Source organism: Kogia breviceps, chromosome 3, assembly GCF_026419965.1.
Source record: "Kogia breviceps isolate mKogBre1 chromosome 3, mKogBre1 haplotype 1, whole genome shotgun sequence".
Classification (NCBI taxonomy): domain Eukaryota; kingdom Metazoa; phylum Chordata; class Mammalia; order Artiodactyla; family Physeteridae; genus Kogia; species Kogia breviceps.
The window spans coordinates 171809526-171827547 of record NC_081312.1 but is presented as its reverse complement, the minus strand read 5'-3'; the positions used below and the strand labels follow the sequence as shown (position 1 = coordinate 171827547).

Sequence of the window (18022 nt, the reverse complement as noted above, 5' to 3'; positions counted from 1 at the left end):
TGGAACATACTAGCTACTCAATAAACCCCCATCAGCATCATTATCATCAATACTGTGATCATTATCGCAAAATGAGGGTTTCAGTAGAGGAAGGTGGGAACAGATGGCCCAAACAAAACAGATTATCACAGAAATTGGGCTCCCGTTTTCTAAAGATTATATCTGGATATCAACCAGGAACAAGAATTTGGGTTGGTTTCAAATTATTAAATGAAAATTATTGCAGGTCTTTGGGTAAGAAACAATCTTCACTAGTTTCCTGTGTTCATAGCTATAAAATGAGTGTTTCATGTCATTGTCCTCTGAGCCCCCTCTCGCAGCTCAGGCAGGGAAGGGCCAGGGGAGCACATGTCCCCAGGGCTCACCCCCTTACACAGGCTGAGACTCTTACTGCGTGCGGCTCCAAAGTCTGCAGAGCAGGTGGGAGAGGGCACTCTGATGACAGCCCAGGCCCAGTACCACGGATGTGGGTGTTTATTTCATGTGAGCTGCTTTGATACACCAGTGCACCAAAGTTCCAGAAAGCTTCTTCATAAATATACTGAAAGCCACAGTAAAATATTTTAAAAATCGGTCAGCAAGACAAATTTACCTGTTTCGTCGATTTTACTTTCTGGGTTCTTTTTATCCAGGTCTGCTGGTTCTGACAAGTCAAACAAAATGGAAAGATATTTGAACTGCCAACCAAATACAATACACACAAACTACATAAACCTTTACACACACACACGCGCGCCACTAATGGCTCTGCTGGGTTTCCTTTGGAGTTTTTAGTACAAGCTGACCCCACCAAGTAACTGGAGAGCTATAGAGAGGCAGTGTTAAATGACTAGGGAATTGGTGTCAGATCTAAATCCAAGAAGCACTGCAGGAGCAGAGTGTGTTGTCTTAGGAGAAGAGCAGGGTGGAGGGAAATGGTTTTGGCATTTGGAGTGTGGGGAAATCTGGTGAAAATAGAAAACAGAAGTGGAGTTGCACATATGGCTACCATCCTGTGCTCTTGTAGATAACTGCTTCGTAAGTGTTAGTCCGTTTCTCATATGGTATGTCAGCTCATTAAGGCCAGAGATTGTGTCCTGTGTCTTACCAAAAAAAAGGAAAGCATCTGGAGGGAGTGGAGTCCTGGTATCCCTTATGGTTCTGAGTAGAGCACAGGGACCTGGTTCACTGCTATGTCCCCAGCATTTCGAACAGTGTTCAGAACATACGCAGTGCCTCAATAAATATTTGTTATATTAATGCATGAATAATTAACAAAGAGCTGATAATCTCCCAGCGTCCATGGCTAAATATTCAAGGAAATATATTTGTCGAATAATTATAGAATTATCTTAGATGCCTTTTCATTGTTACAGCAACACAAAGTTTTAATGGTGTTTTAGCTGTGACTTTCTGAGTATAATGCCCAGCAGTGAGCACAGCTAAGTAGATGAGTCACATGAAAACAGAAAGGCTCACGGACTTGTCTTAGCTTCTGTACATTCACTGTAGCACTGGGATGCTGCTTTGCACATAGAAGGTGGTCAGTGCAAACCTGTTGAACCAGATTGAATGTATCTTTTTTTTTTTTTTCCTGCGGTACGCGGGCCTCTCACTGTTGTGGCCTCTCCCCGTTGCGGAGCGCAGGCTCTGGACGCGCAGGCTCAGTGGCCGTGGCTCACGGGCCCAGCCACTCTGTGGCATGTGGGATCTTCCCGGACCGGGGCACGAACCCGTGTCCCCTGCATCGGCAGGCGGACTCTCAACCACTGCGCCACCAGGGAAGCCCAGGGAAGCCCTGAATGTATTTCTTGGTTTCAGCTGGTAGAGCTTGCTCTCCAATTCCATAAACATCACCAACCTTCTCATCTTGGAATAGGTAAGCAAGTAGTACGTGCCCTGTGTAACTGTATGAAACATACATTTAAACAACTGGGAACACCTGGATGTGGGGAATTTGTAAAGTAGTTGCAACTTAAATATTAAGCCTTATTTTCTGTGAAGGTCTGCTAAGTACTGTGGCAGGAAGCAGGCCTTTGTTCACTGCCCTCTTTTTCCCCCAATTTCTTTAATCGACCCTATCAAATTATTGCCACTTTAGGGATTAGGTATATCCAATACATTGTATAACAAAAGCTTTGTAAATTGCTGAAATGACCAAAAACCCATTACAGCCGACAGGCCTGCTTTGTCTTAAATTTGCCCCGTAGAGTTATTCCATTTTGTTACAATTAACATCCTATTATATAATGATATATAACAAAAGTTTAAGTGTAGCAAATGGAGCTTAAGACTAATTACTGTGCTATTACATTGCCATTAGTGGTGCTATTTATAATTATATATCAAGAACTGGGAGAATGAATTGGTTTTCTACATCAGACTCTTACTCATATACACCAGACCAATGAAATCCATAAACTGAAATACTAGCCAAAGTCTCTAAATTTCCTTTATTCTTTTGAGTCAACTCAACTGTTTTTAGAGTCAGAAACATCTACTTCTTTGTAATAAGGCGAAGAATGATGGTGCCTATGATTCATTCACATTGTAATCTTCATTAAATCCACTGCGATAAAAAATTTCACAGGCCTGCTGCTTGTTGACACACTCAGATATTTGGAATTATCCAGATGTCTGAGTTTTCCACTTCTCATCACAATGTTTAGGCATGGCGTACCACAGCCTGGAAACTGTGAGTTTCTTCTTTGCTATGATCTTTGGATTGCATATTATTTGTGTAGTTTTGTGGGTACCAACCAGACATTCTAAGTGAACCAGGTTAGATAATGGGGCAGCTAACGGTAGACTGACCTGGCCTTATGCCCTGTTGCACCAGACCATGCGTTCTACAGGATATGCGCTTATAGCCCACATTAAAATTCGAGGTCCAAATGCGCACGACAAGGACTATTCCGTGGAAAGACATGTGCCCTGAGCAAGCGCTGCTTTGGTTTCTACAGCAACCCATACTTACTTGTGCAGTCCTCTTGAGGGATGTGGTTATTGATACTAATGTCATCCACTGCAATCCCGCCAAGGTTGCCTTTTCCGATTTCACCCTCAAAAATCACCTAACAAAATGAGATCATTTTCACAGTATTTAAATGTTGGGTCCCAAATAACAGTGCTTACAAATGCTTGTTCAGCTCAAGTCACAGCACGTAAATGAAATTCATGAGATTTCTAATGAGCACACGATTCGCTCTTCAATCCATATTAACTGCTTGGGGATGGCATAAAACTTCTCCTCACTGTATCTTTGTAGGATACAGAATTTAAAACTGGAAAAAAGCAGCAAATTAAAGGAATGTTCATTGTGACAACCCCAAATAATTATTGAGTAGCATTTTCCCTTCTTTCTCAGCAGTCGGTCCTATGTCTGTAATCTAGGAGACTGTGAAATATGCTACTGAGATTATCATCATTGCAGCAGTATCTCAGGTTCACGAAACACCTGAAATAAAATTTGGAATGATTTCTGCATCTCATTTGCATAACTTTCAAATATTACCCCAGAGACCGCAAAACAGCTACCTGCCCCATCCCGGAGAAGGGGGGCCCACCTGGTAAAGTTTCAGAGATTTGTGCAGCAGGACACGCCCCTCTTTCCAGTGGTCCCCTTGGTGTCCGATGGCCATCCAGACCAACTGGTCATATTCCTCTGGCTTCTGGTAGCGCAGTTTGACCCTCAGCGTGCCCACGTGTGAACCAGACATGTGATACCAGAAGGTCATGCAGTGGGCAGAGTTCTGGGAATAAACCACAGGGCTCACCAGGCGAGCCACTTTGCCTTTCTGGTTTTCATCAGCTTGCGAGTAGATGAAGTTGCCATCTCCTGCTGTGACAAAAAGCTGTGTTAAAGAGAGTGGCCGAAAGGATGAACCTTTGTCTCTTTCCTATCAAGTTCTGCTAAAACTTTGTCTCCTGGGCTGAGAACCAGAACCCAATCGTGCAGGGGAAGCGAAAGTGGGCAATGGATGGAAACCTCATTGACACTGGAGGCTCTGCTCTCAGCTTCTGTGAAAGCACGTTTGTGACAGAGGCTCGTCTGATACCACGTATCTGGAACGCCCTGTCACACGGACACGGGCTATGACTTGTGTTGGTCTCTGCACCATTGCAAGTAGATCGGATGTACAGGAAGACCTATCTTCATGCAACTTTAAGATTGCTTCAGCAGCACGCATGTGAACACGGACACTACATGGAACCATTTAGATGTATTCTTATTTATTTACCATTGGAGCAGGTAGGCTTCTGGTTGATGATGCTTTGGTCACTGTAACTCCTTGATAATAAAGCTGCAGTTTGTCCAAATAATCTGGCAATCTTTTCATTTTTTCCGCCAAACTTTGATTCTTTTCCCCTAGTTTGTTTTGATGGCTTATAAATTCCTTAAACACACCTGAGAGCCTGCAACTCAGCTGTGAGCCCCGCTCCTGTTTGATGTGGGCTTCTGGCTCCAGGAGAGGTGAGGCTGCATTTCTGAGGCTTATTAGAGCCTGCCATTTTGGCAACGGAGATGCTCGCCGAGCTTGGAGGACTAACTCCTGGCTCTGCTGTTAATGACCCGCTGTGGGAGCACTGCCTTCTGCCACCAGCTGGTCTAAACACACAACTCGTGTTTCACTGTTTGCTCTGCAAACAGCGATGCTCCTATAACACCGTACCTGCTGACAATATGGGTCTGATGCTGAGCCTCAGTGAGCAGCAGGACGTTCGGTGTGCTGCCCCAGAGGCTGGTGTGCTTGGGAGATACGCTTTCACTGCGCGTATGTGGGCACATGCTGAGTCGGCAGCGTCCAGGTGAGGTGGATGTGTCCTCAGTCGCTTTCCTCCCTCACCTGGCTGCTTGTCTGAGATGGCTCCCAAGCACTCTTAATAAAACCGGTGGGCGGGGAAAATGAAAGGAGGGTGGAGATATAAACCACGGCCCCGGCAGTAGGTGTGATGCTCTGGACCACGCAGACTCAAGTCACCCCTGGGGTTTGTTTCCTCCCACTGATTTACTAAATGATGCTCACCTGTCTGTCTGTGTCTGCTGCCACTTCACTCAGCCCACCAAGACGGGCAGGTAAGACATGCCCCCATTTTGCTGCTGCCCCCCCCCCGTCCCCGATCTTACGGAGAAGAATGAAGTTGAGGGTGCTTAGCTTAGATGGTCCCCGAGTCAGGCCGCTTCTCTGCCCCCTCCTGTGCTGTCTTCCTCCACTGCTGCCGCCCCGGACATTGGACGCCCTCATCCCACTACGCTGGAGCCGTTTCCCACCCGGAACCAGACTGTGAGCACCTCCAGGGTTGGGTTCCCTCCTTCACACCTGAATCTCCAGTGCCCCTCACTGCATCCGCCATGTATGTGGGCGGCTCGATAGCATATGTGCAATGAAGCAGAGGAAGATGCGCGTTTCGGGAATCTTCTGAAAGGAGGGACATAGCTTCATCGTTAGAGGTCAAATGCAGAAAAGCATGTGGGATTCCTTTGATAAATCCAAAACTGGGCCGCAGGCTATTGTAACCTAGACAGTGTTCATTTTCAGAAATCTCCACGTTAGATTTGCAGAGCGCCGCACATGATCTGTGGCAGGCCGTGTGCGTGTGTCCTGCGTGGGGGGGGGGCCTCTTTTCATTCAGACTTTTACATGTTAACAAGTTCCTGCCTTTCAGATGTCGGGCTCACGTATCTCTCTTGGCAAATGATTGTGTCTGGTGCTGCAGGGGTTCCTCCTGGTTTGGGCAGAACTGGCACCACTGCCAAGTAAATCGGGGCGTCTGGGAGGACAAAAGAGACCAATCCTTCTGAAGGAATCGCACTTCTCAGCCGCTAATCTAAGACAAGCCCGCCTTTTCTGACACTCCAACGCATAAAGTGCTGATGTTTTTCCTTTCAGGGATTTTATCACAGTTCTGGGTCGGGAACTCTCTCTCCGTTTTCTCAATTAGCACTGTACTTCTGCAAGCCTTTTAGCTTTTGTCTCTGGCTAACATAGCTTTTAACCTCCTTTGAATGTCAGAGCCTACTGAGCCATTTTGCTTCACTTTGCATCAATTTTTCCACCATTACCGCCTTCATTGCAGCTAATTGCATTTGGTTAATTTGATGCCATTTCTATGTACAGTGCCATTTACAGTCAAAGTATTTTAAGTTTTCTAAAACTGCTTGTCTTAAGATTCAATTGAAAGTGTCTCAGAATTGAAGGAGTCCAATTTTATCCAATTTCCTTGTCATTCTTATTAGGAAAGGAAGTAGCTGTGATGGAAAGAGGCCTATTCAACCTACTTAATGGTTGTATTCATAGGGGAAAAAGTGAACAACAAAGTGGGAAAGGCATGAAGTACCCTTTGCCTGTCCATCGGCCCCCTGGCCCACTCATCCCAAGCACAGGCATGGGGAAGCTCGGCTTAATGCGATTTCTCAGCATCAGCAAATGCCCCTCTGGGGTCTCTTTTGGGAAACATGACTTGAGGAAGCAGTCCTGTCAGTATCACTGATTAGGGCAGAAGTTTGTGGGTTGGGTGTGTGTGTGTGTGTGTGTGTGTGAGTGAGGGTATGCATGTGCGCTTTTCTGCAGGACACTGATGGTTCTTTATTCCATATTTCAAGTTGGGTGATAAAATGACTAGGAGGAAAACAGGATGGCAGCGGGTAAAAGAGTTCCCAAAAGTGGCTGACGGCTCCCTACGTACCCCAACCCTAATTAATCTTAGAAGGAATGTAAGACAGGAGGTGAGGTGGGTTGGAGTGTGGCGAGGTTTCTATCTGCTCAGACGGAATGGGCTACATTTACAATCTTCCTCAAAAGAACAAGATTTCTACCCCTACCCAATCCATTTCCACTTCATGGGTCAAGAGAGTAAGCGTTAAGCTCACTTATTGTTTCTTTAGCTGCAAAATAAATGAGATGACACCATCTATGGTGGTGTTTGGACTTGCTTCCAAACAACCCAGAGTCAGGATGCTAGAGATAAAATAAGACTCCTAGGATTTGATGGTTGTTGAAGTTGGGTTATGTACAGAGAGGGTTCATTTTACTATTTCTTTTCTACTTTTGAATACATTTGAAATTTCCCATGAAAAATGTTCAGAAAAAGTAGAAAACAGGTATTAATTCACACACACTTATTTGCCAAGTTTGCTATTTTTCAGAGGGGCCAATCAGTTGCCACATTTAATCAGCATTCTCTACAAAGTGGCCTAAGGGCATCTCTACTAGGGAAAGACATGATGTTAATTCCAGAAAAGAAAAGCAAAAGTGAATGCTCTGTAGTATTTTCTAAACTCCCTAAATTCAGAGACCCATCAACCCTCCGCAGTAACACTTTCTCTAATGCAAAGAAATGAGGCCACAGTGAACCCTCCGTTACCTGTGTGATCCTGAATCGGTCCCGTCTTGCTGGTCAACACACTCCATTTGAGCTGCACGTGATTGTCATGCTCCCAGTGACAGAACGTCTTATGAGAACCCCAGCCAAACTCACAGTTAAAACCATATGTTGGAAACTCTTCAGTGGGTGGAAAGGAAAAAAACAGAGACAAGCAGAGAAAGACACATTTAATCATTTAGGTCAGAGAGGTCCTTAATTCGTTCATGGAAAGCATGATTTACATAACTTCATGTCTGTTTGAAAATTCCAGGAAAGCCACAAAATCCAGGATTACCACGAAAGTCAAAAGATGCATGGAGAAGTCCAAATGCTTATAACATCATATTTAGTAACATTAAAAAAAATTTGTTTTTTTATCCAGCTCAAAAAGATTATGGACTGCCTGTCAGATTGCTACATAAAATTTCCAGGAAGGTTACTTTCCAAAGCATGTATATTACATGTATATTATATTAGCATTCTCCCTATTTCCACAATACTTAATATGAAAGATACTCTGCTCTTGAGGATGAGTCATATAAGTTGATATCCACCAATGAAAAGAATCTTAATTAGAGATTGACCCATGAACCTCAAACGTCTAGAAACGTGACTTGGCTGAATATCTCACCCTGGAGGTTATTTGTATTCTCACCACACCAGCTTATGCTTCAGGTTTTTACTGGCAGATCTCTGAAGCATTCCATAAGGTTATTTTTTACTTCTATGCTTCGTATCAGGTCGGTTAATTTTAACTGGAAGCTTCTGCTTTTTTAGTGAATTTTCAGATTTGCCTATAAATTGTTTGCCCCACTTAAAACCTCAATGTAAGGTCAAGTAAAGCCAAAGCATACTTGAATAGGTACCCACTTGTATATTTTTTAACGTTCAAAATGCTTCCTTTGGAATCTAAAAGGAAAGTATGAAGGGATTCTCAGGAATGATTTGTGTGTTCTAAAAGGTGCTATTTGGCTATGGGTTTTTTTAAACCTAAACCTCAATAGCCTTATTTTTTTACTCAACCCTTTTTGGGGGGAAATTGGTTAACTTTTTAAGAACAGGGAAAATGAAGTCTTTGATGCTGGGAATTTTGCGGGGGGTAAACTTGAGCTAACAATAAAAAATAATCCTAAAGATAAAATTCTCTTGCTTCCGCCAGTCCACTCCTCCCCCGAATATACAATAAAATTAAACACACAATAGGGGCTGGTTTCTCTAATGAGGGTCATCGCTTCTCATTGAGTTCAGGTGTCCACAAGATGGCAGCATTGAGACGAGGAGGAAGGTGCCTAGGGCAGCTAGCCAACTGATCTAAAAAATAAAGCCTCAAAACAACGTCTCTGTACAATAAGGGAAGTATGGTATTATATGCTGTGTTAGGTCAGGCTGAGAGCCTATCTCATTTGGATCTTTTCTTTAACTTTGTCTAAGCATTCAACACAAATATCTTGCTTTCTTCTCCGAGTCTGGGCTCCCTTGCCCCTCCCCCACTTCAACAATGGCCGGAGGATTGTAATGGAAAGGTTTATTGAATAGATAAGAATGAGTTACTTTGCATTTTGAGTTTCCAAGGAACTCTTTTCAAATGCTAATGTGAAATTTGGAAGGAAGGCACCACACGCATTGTCAAAACTGAGCAGGATGGATTCTCCCCTCCGATGACAGTGTGACCGGCCAAAGGATTCACAGAGACAGCTGGGAAAGTAAACCTAGTAAGTCACGTGATGTGTATAACGTGAGCACTTTCAGTTCGGGCAAAGGGCTATACTTCACAGCGGTAGTGTCATTGGAGAGATAGATTTCATGCCTAGTCCATCATAACCATGAAATAGGACTTCGTAAAGCATGAGAAACCCTCTCCAAAATCTGCCCTGCTTCTGTGCAGCAAGATCGAATCTGAACAGTGACAGAATGGTTGAACAACCGTGGATGTCAACGCCCACAGCCCCGAAAGGTACTGTTGTGTAATCTCGTGTTAGAAAATGTTAATATGGGAAAATGTTAATATGTGTGTGGTTCTGGGGTCTCTACTTAAATGTTATTTATAAGACATGCACAAAGAGGAGGGCAGTAAGCCATTACAGCATACACATTTCTGGTTATATTTGCCTTGTTAATACATTAAATTTATTGTATAATTTACAGAAAACCATACTACCCGTAATTTGGCTATTACTATTCTGGCGATGTCATAAAATATAAGAAGAACTCGGGTATTTTTGTCATGGCCAGGACAGAGGATGGCTTTGCCTGAAAGAGTAATTCAGGCACTTCTCCGGCTCCAGTGAATGACGTCAGCCTTTATCTTCTACTGTTCTTCCCAATCTACGAATTTAACATGGCGATCTGCTCTAACTACTCGTTTATCTCCTTGTCCTGATCATATAATTTATGGCAATCTTGTTAAGTTAAAATACATTAAAAAAAAAAATCAGTACCTTTTGTGGGGGATGGGTATGGAGTCAGAATAGTTCAATGTTGAAGATTCAAGCCTGGCTAGAAAGGCTATTAAACACACAAAATACACAAAAACATTTTCAGAAAGGGGAAAAAAAAAAAAAAAGAGAGAGAAGGAAAGAGGAAGAGAGAAGGACAGAAGCAGAGGAGAAAAGGGCAGAGAAAGAAAGAGAAAAAAGCAAATGGACGAATGAAATGTGTATATAGGACTAAGTACATGTGACCTTTCAATCTTCAAAATATTACCCAGGCCCTGTGGCTGCACAATTCTCATTAAATTCATTGGGAATAATCTGGCTAAATCCCTTCTTGACTCTTCAAAACAGCAGGAAACAATATTCTGAACTTAAATTTATAGCCCCTGTGAGCCAGCACCAGCTGCACCTGGTGAACCTAGTTTGCCTGGAGTTAGATCGTTAGCACCATATACGTACAAGGATTTAATTTTTAAATCTGGTCTTCAAAACTTCTATTGGGTATGCAAGCTTGCTTACTCATAGGCTGGTCCTGCGGTGGAAATAAGTGGAGGTGCCTGGGTCAGTGCAACCATGGGTCATGAACATACTCTGAACTGCTCTAGTGGATGTTTGGGGATCCCTGGAGGGTAAGAGGCTTCACCAGGGGGAGCTGGATTTAAAATGCAGGGTTTCTCATCAGTTCCTGGCAGAGCATTAATAGGCTTTTACGCATCCAATTACAACCCAGACAGTATATGAACATTATATGCCCACTGAATGTATTATATTGAGAAGAATCCTCAACATGAAGACTTCAGACTCTGCTTGAATCTCTAGTGGTTTCAGCAAAATCAGAGGATGATGTAAGTTTAGGGTCTGACTTGCTGCTGCTTGTCAAGGTGCCTGCAGGACAGTAGGGATCCAGGTATCAGATGGTTCATCTGACCATGGGGTGAACACCACAGAGTCAGACCTGATCTCTAAGCATTGGCTTAGCCAGAAGGTGACAATGAACGGAACTCCTCAAAGAAGCTCAGACAGTTCACTATCCATAAATGAAGATCTAGAGAGCCAGATTCATGACTCAGACAATGGACAAACAGGAAACCAAGTCAAGTTGTAAAGGACTCTGGGCTGACTGTAGAACAGACCACCCCATCAATAAGCCCTGTGGTCCTGTAATAGAAAAGAACAAACCTTGGGGACTTCCCTGGTGGCACAGTAGTTAAGAGTCCACCTGCCAATGCAGGGGACATGGGTTCGAGCCCTGGTCTGGGAAGATTCCACATGCCACGGAGCAACTAAGCCTGTGCGCCACAAATACTGAGCCTGCGAGGCACAACTACTGAGCCCGCGAGGCACAACTACTGAGCCCACGTGGCACAACTACTGAAGCCCGAGTGCCTAGATCCTGTGCTCTGCAACAGAAGCCATCGCAATGAGAAGCCTGCATACCGTGATGAAGTGAAGCCCCCGCTCACCGCAACGAAGTGAAGCCCCCGCTCACCGCAACGAAGTGTAGCCCCCACTCACCGCAACTAGAGAAAGCCTGCGTGCAACAATGAAGACCCAACATAGCCAAAACCAAACAAACAAACAAATAAATACATTAAAAAAAAAAGAACACAACCATATTATTAAAAAAAAAAAAAAGAAGAAGAACAAACCTGACTGCATATTGGATCTATTCCTTTAGCTCTAACCCTGTGCTCTCTTGCCGGGTGCTTAGTCTTGTTGGCTCTGCACTTTTGTAAAAGAATGTTGCCTATAGCCTGAAATATACAGGAAAGCCCATTCTCAAGGCTGACCTTTAAAGGTATAACACTTTCCCATTCATATAGAAATAAAAAGTTGCAGAATATAAAATAACAATTGTCTTGCCGGAGGTTTATAGGAACATTGTGACCACACATCCATGAACAGCTGCAAGAACAAAGGATTCCAGCACTAAGAAGTTTACAACAACTAGCCACACCCCCTCCCCTTTTAGTCTGAAAGAAGCTTGAATCCTAACTCGGGTAAGATGGTTCTTTGGGACACTAGTCCACCATCTTCTCGGTCTACAGGCTTTCTGAATAAAGTTGCTATTTCTTGTCCCAATACTTCGTCTCTCGATTTATTGACCTGCCCTGGGGTAAGCAGTAGGAGCTTGAACTTGGTAACAGTTTGACATGAACTTGTTCAGGTGGTGGTAGCAAGGGGTCTTACTGGTTCACGATTTGTACCTCTGCCCTCTGACCACAGTAGACCCTATGAGATGACTGTCTGCTCTGGATCTCCTCTGCGAAGCTATCAAGACAAAGGCCTTGAGCTCATGCACAAATCACAAGTTCACAGAGCCATTCCTGGTCTGATAACAAAGACTTCCAGCACTGAGGGAGAGTCATCCCATTTTGGGATCTGATGTACCTTTCCATTTTCTCCAAGGTTGCTGTTCATGTTTCATTTTTTGATGACCCCTAGTTCTTTGGACAGGCAGGAAAAGAGATGAGATCTAACAAGCTAGCTGGCAACTTCCTAGTGATTGTCATTAACTCTCTGGCAAGAGGAAAAACTAGAGAGACAGTTAAAATGTTTGTTACATTGTTAGAACATCACTTGTTCACCTTACCCCTCTTCCCTGTGACAGAGGGTCATAAAGAACCTGCAAGGAAGTTACCCCATAAAAACCACCCCGGTGGGGCTCAGTGGGAAACCAGGAAGAGAGCAAGAGCCCCATCCAGGAGGCAGGGGCAGCCAGCCAATCCCCCAAGGCTATGTTTTATAACCCGAAAAGGTGTGGATAGGACTCCCCGCTGGCTGTTGGAATTTAGCTGAACACTATTCTTCAGTTTCATCTTCCGCATTTGGGGGTGTCTGAGCCGAGTGGTAGCAGGGAGTCTGTCACCCTGAGCCCACCGTGGGGAAACCTGGGGTGAAGTTCAGCTAAAGGGAAGTTTGTTTTGCTGGTTAATCGGGTCAAAAGTGACAGCACCCTTTAAGGAAGCACGCTAATCAGAGCAGTCCTTTCTGCTTTCTGTTGGCTGCGGAGGGTCTGCTGTTGAGGAAACAGTGATGTACACCACATGCCCCATTAAGAAGTGACCGTGGAGGCCAAGGCTGCGGGCTTCAGTAGAGGAAATGGCAGAAGCTGGTGAGCTGACCTGTTCACCTCACTCTAATGATTAACTTTAAAGCATGTAAAACTTCTGATTGCTTATGCGGACTGTTTCCCCTGGTGTGTGTCTGTGGGGAAGATTTTCAAAAAATACTAACAGAATACAAAAGAGAGTGAGGGGGAGGCCACCTTATCCCTGTGGCTGGGCCCTGATCAACAGCAAACCAGAGGCTCTAAAAGTCATCACAGGGCCTCTATTAATAAAAGGATGCAGAGGTGCCCTTCCCGAAGGCGCTCCTCTCCAGGCGCACTGCTAGCCCTGGTTTCCTGCACCCCATCTCGTGGTGCACCCACTAGAAATGCGGCTGTAAATCTGCCAACTCTGCGGCAGACGAAACTGACAAACGCCGCGCGTCTCCGATTTGCTGAGTGGCGATGAAAATAAATAGTCAGGCTGCTGCCTGGGAGACTTCCTTCTCCTGCGTTTGCAAACACAGTCCGTGTCCTAGATGTGCTGCGTTTAAACAAAGTATGCTCCTCGGTTCCTTCCGCTGAGAGCGGGGATTGTCACCATTTGGCAATGACTGATGGGGAAGGAAATGTTTCTCCCTGCTGCATATACATGTGGATGAAAGGAAAGCAGTGTTTATGGCTCATGCTTGGGGACCAGATGCTGGTGGCGTCTCTGCTAAGACTTTGAGGGAAACGGAAGTTGAGAACCGTAGCGATGTGCTATTTTGTGGGAAAGGACAGGCATATGTGAAATCTAGCACATTTTCTCTTTGGTATTTGATACCTGATTGTATAGTGCTGTCTATCACGGTTGGCTTTTCTGTAGTCAGCACAGTGGTACCACCTGAAACACAGAAACAGTAACATATGAGATGAGAAAAAGGCAGCGTTGTAGGTAATATTTAGTAGAGAATGCTGTATGCTGACATACATCTGTTAGAGGCTAGCAGTTCCCTCAGATAATTCTTCCTTTAATTCCAGCTATAGCAAATGTCTTAAATTTTGTTCACCACAATATCAAATTCAAATAAACCACTGTTTTTTACCTGATACCTTTACTCATAAAGCATCTAGGCAGTATGGAGAGTTCTAGACTTCCTTCCAAGGGCATTCCCTGACTCCCAGACTAATTGCAAGAGTGAAAAGCAAAGGCCACCCAAGGTCCTTAGTGACTTAAGTGTTAAACTTGACCTAGACCTCTAAGCTTGAAATAGTTTCCCAAGGTTTCATATGTGTGTCTTGGGGGGAGTTGCAAGGCTGGTCCCCACAATCTATTTTAAAAACTGAAGTTTTAAAGCGGATGGCAGTAATTCCTCCTTTCTTTTGCTGCTGTGGTTGTTTGTTTTTCCCAAGGACAAATAATTCCGCCCGGTATGCAGTTCGGAGAAGCTGCAGGAAAGGGGAAGGGGTGGAGGGACACATTTCTTCACAGTCCCGAGGAGCTGGAAGACTGCACAGACAACACCCTGAATGCTGTCAACTTCAATCAGCCTGGGTCGACTTGGAATTCGTGGTCTGGGGACCAGTGGAAACTTAGATTTACCCTCTTAGCTTAGGTTTCTTAGCTCAGCCATTTTCAGCCTTTCGTCATGAGACTTCTGTTTTAAAGTCCTGTTCTTCAAGTTGCCCAACCCACAAGCATCACCTGAACGCTTCTTGAAAAACTGGTTTGCTGTTTATTACTTTGGTGCTTGAGAAAGCCATTTCTCCGTATGTGTGTCTGCCTTGCAGATCATGGTCAGAGCATCTATTTGCTCTCCCAAGAGATAAAGTCCTGGGCAGACTCAGGGTAAGGGCGTGGGGGGCTCATGCCCATCATGGAAAGTTTGGAGGTGGCTACGAGGTGCCACTGTACACCTTGCAGTAGTGTCATTCAGTAGAGACTGTAATCATATCTATTCTGGCCGAGCCGTAGTCCTATCCTGCAGCTCCCACGGGTGAGAAATCACCCGGATCATGAATCAGAGAGCCGTAAAACTGAGCTTTTGAAATGTCCTGAAGATTTCTGAGCTAGTCCACTGTAGCACCAAGTCGTGTTACCCCTGCTTGCCCAGGAAATATGCTGGATAAGTGGTCTCACGTGTGCATGGCCTCAATGAGGCAGGCGCTAGGAGAAGCCATTACATATATTATGGGTTAAGAAGGTGAATCTATAATAGCAGAATTGGAGGGAGGCCAGACGCATTAGCATTCCGTTCCCAGTGGTCTTACAGGAGAAAGACTCAAGGTGAAAATTCACTTTTAAAAAACAGATATGCACTGTCAGTTTTGTTAGAGGTTGGGAGCCAAATTCCGCTGTTGGGTACACACAGATCCAATGTGAAATGTGGCCTCCTGGTGCCTTTGAAGCCAATTGTATTATCTAATGACATCAAAGGCATTTGCAAATGAGTAACTTCAAGGGTGAATTTTCACCTTGACAAGCAAGCAAAGGAGAGCAAAATCTCTCCTCATTTCCATACATTTGGTACAGTTCACCTGGAATTCAGTGTTGTTTATAGATAACGAGCATTTTGCTAAATACTTATTTCCCCCTATATTCAAATAGGTCACCCCCAGGAGAAGACATTAAAGTGACATCGTCTCTGTTAAGGAACCGAACCTTAAGAGAGCATTGACCCCAACTTCCATGTCGCCAGCCGCCAGGGTGAAAGGGAGAATACTTTTCGTTGGGTTTTAAGACACTGAACATTCAAAGTTTGCAGCTGTGACAGAAAGAGCAAGGAGGGTACAGACTTGTGTGTGAGCCCAGGAGGTGAGATGCTCACCTGTGAAAAGACAGTGGGTTAAGGGCAGGCTGGACTGCTTGCAAACACCAGCCAATGTCAGCCCGCCCTTCTTCAGAAAAGACTAACACAGAGCTTCACAGAGCAAAATAAGCTTTTAAAAAAGGACAAATGGGCTGTCATGCAGTAAATGAATACAAAGCATGAGAGTGTCTTCTTAGATCACCTCTTCTTGTCGGGGGAATAGACTGAGCCTTATCAGCACCCCCAGAAGTTCTTGATATATACACGCATAGATCAAATTATTGAAACAAACGTGCTGGCCTGAGAAAATGACTTTTTTTGCCAGGGTAATATGTAAAAAAAAAAAACCTAGAATGCATTTTTTTCTATCTACCCAATAAATGATTTTAAATGCTGTAGATAAACTATCACCTTGTACTTTTAAAGGACTGTCAGTGTTTGCAGTCAAAATGACCCATTTTCTGTGGTTTGCAACTCGGGGCCATACACAATTTGCTCCAGGCTAACAGACTCACCCTATTTCATTCAAAGGCTTAGGTTTCAGTTGATTCAGTCATGAGCCAATGCACAAATGAGAAGGTTGGTTGTTCTGACACGAGGAATAAATCTGAGGCTTTGTCTCTAATCAATATTAACTGACCACTTTAGGGTTTATAAAGGAAAGAACCTCTCCTCAAGAGGGTAATTGAACAGGGGAGTCTCCTGATGACTGCAGACATTCCTTTTTATGAGGATTTTCGCTACAGATGGGACGTGTGACCGGGTTTGCAAAAAGCCTGAGGTTTGCAGAGTGTTCACAGGCGACCTTGGGAAGGTTCTGTAGGACCTGTTTCACCAGACTGGTACTCTGGTTTAACATCAGCTGTATAAGCTTTTTAGCTGGAGCTTGACATCTTACAAAGAAAAGCCCTCTGCATTAATTAGAGTAATTTTTGTAGCTTGCAACTACTTATATACAAGATTTGTTTTCAAAAGCCCACAGCCACTTGACATTTATTGGCCATTCCACTGTAAGCAATTATCCTGGAAATTTGGAGGCAGAGACCCTTAGGAGGTAGGATTTAAATGTAAACTCAGTTCATGGTACTGAACTTCTGAGCTAGATTTCACCCCTTATTCCATCTCAGGGTGCAGAGCAGTCTTGCTCCTTCAGAAGAGAGCTTTTGAAGTAATTGGAAATGTGGGACATTTCCTTCCACATTTTACATTAATGCGTTAGCTACTAACATGGCACTATTGTGAAGTTACATGGTAACGCCTTCAGTTTCGCCCATGAAAATGAATTACGTGGGCTCTCCTGAATCCCTTTTGGGTAAAAATACAGACCTGCATCCACGGGCTCATGTTTAATGTAAAATGAGAGTCAGGTGCTGTAAGAAACTGTGTTTTGATCTGGGTAGCAGTAAAGGTCCCACGGTACCTTTGGCAGCAATAGGGTGATAATTCTAGTGCTTTGGCCAGTTTCCAAAGGGTGGCATCCCATTTCCCCACTTGCTTAATGTTTCCTTTGCCAGTCCAAGAAGAAGAGAAGGTCACTTTCTAGCTTTTAGGGTTTTAGAATATCATGGAGTAATCCTCTAAATAAGTCGGTGAGGCACGTGGAATACACCATCCCTGATATATTTGCCAGTGGTGACGTCAAATAACAAATCCTGCCTTTGTAAATTTTAATGTAAAATGATTCACAAAATCCTAACTTAAAAGCTGCATTTCAAATATAAGCTTGATGTCATTAATTAGTTGGATAAAGGATCCACTCAAAAACTTTGATCCCTGTCAGAAAATGAAAATAAACGTTCTCCAGCGTGTGGTTGTGTACAGGTGGCGCATATGTTATCTCGGAAGGGGGTGGAGGTCGAAGATGAGAATCAGTTTATGTTACATTTAGCCATGGGGGAATTCTTATCCAATGAAGACAATCCTAGCCTTTGGCTCTGAAAATGGCTAAAATTATCGTTCGAATGGCTGTGGCTGTGAAGGACAATTTGTTTACATGACGACGTGAGGAAATGAAGATGCAAGTGTTTTGGCAAGGCTTCCTCCCGCCTGCCGCCGCCGTGAGGATTTCCGCAAACACAAACACGTTAATTAGCGGGTCTCGACTACAACATGGACTGAGATGGCACAGCAATGGGATGAAGATGGTTTCTGCACCTGTGAGCTGGAAGTCATCACCTGTTCCGCTGTGGCAGTTGGCCTGGTCGTCATCACATTCATCCACCAGGTTTCCAATGGCAGTGGTCGGTCCAGCTGTAGGTGCTGAAACAAGATCCAAAGATTATTTTCTCACACCTCTGAAATGTATTCTCCAGCGCCCCTGCTGTTGATTCCGCTAATGCTTTGGCAGAAAACTCTAATCTGTGGTTACAAGACCGGGAGCGTGGTTTGCCTCTCTTTCAGGAGCG

At 44.2% G+C, this 18022-nt stretch overlaps 1 protein-coding gene and 1 long non-coding RNA gene across 11 annotated transcripts in view; one reads left to right on the top strand and one right to left on the bottom strand.

Annotated features, from left to right (window-relative positions):
* Window positions 1-18022, bottom strand: part of NRP1 (neuropilin 1) — a 140372-nt gene that overhangs the window by 5381 nt on the left and 116969 nt on the right. For 3 of the 10 annotated variants that reach the window (XM_067030368.1, XM_067030367.1, XM_059056374.2), the window contains 6 exons: window positions 17793-17876; window positions 13652-13711; window positions 7345-7482; window positions 3546-3820; window positions 2957-3053; window positions 593-643 (listed from right to left, as the gene is read on the bottom strand). In XM_067030368.1, the coding sequence (XP_066886469.1) occupies window positions 593-643; window positions 2957-3053; window positions 3546-3820; window positions 7345-7482; window positions 13652-13711; window positions 17793-17876 (705 nt within the window). Of the gene's footprint in view, window positions 1-592; window positions 644-2956; window positions 3054-3545; window positions 3821-7344; window positions 7483-13651; window positions 13712-17771; window positions 17877-18022 lie in introns of all 10 variants that reach the window. The other 7 variants (XM_067030364.1, XM_059056372.2, XM_067030363.1 and 4 more) reach the window with 3 other exon arrangements.
* Window positions 9093-18022, top strand: part of LOC136793865 (uncharacterized) — a 38231-nt gene continuing 29301 nt past the window's right edge. The window contains exon 1 of the long non-coding RNA XR_010839893.1: window positions 9093-9298. This is a non-coding gene — a long non-coding RNA (uncharacterized lncRNA). The remainder of the gene's footprint in view (window positions 9299-18022) is intronic.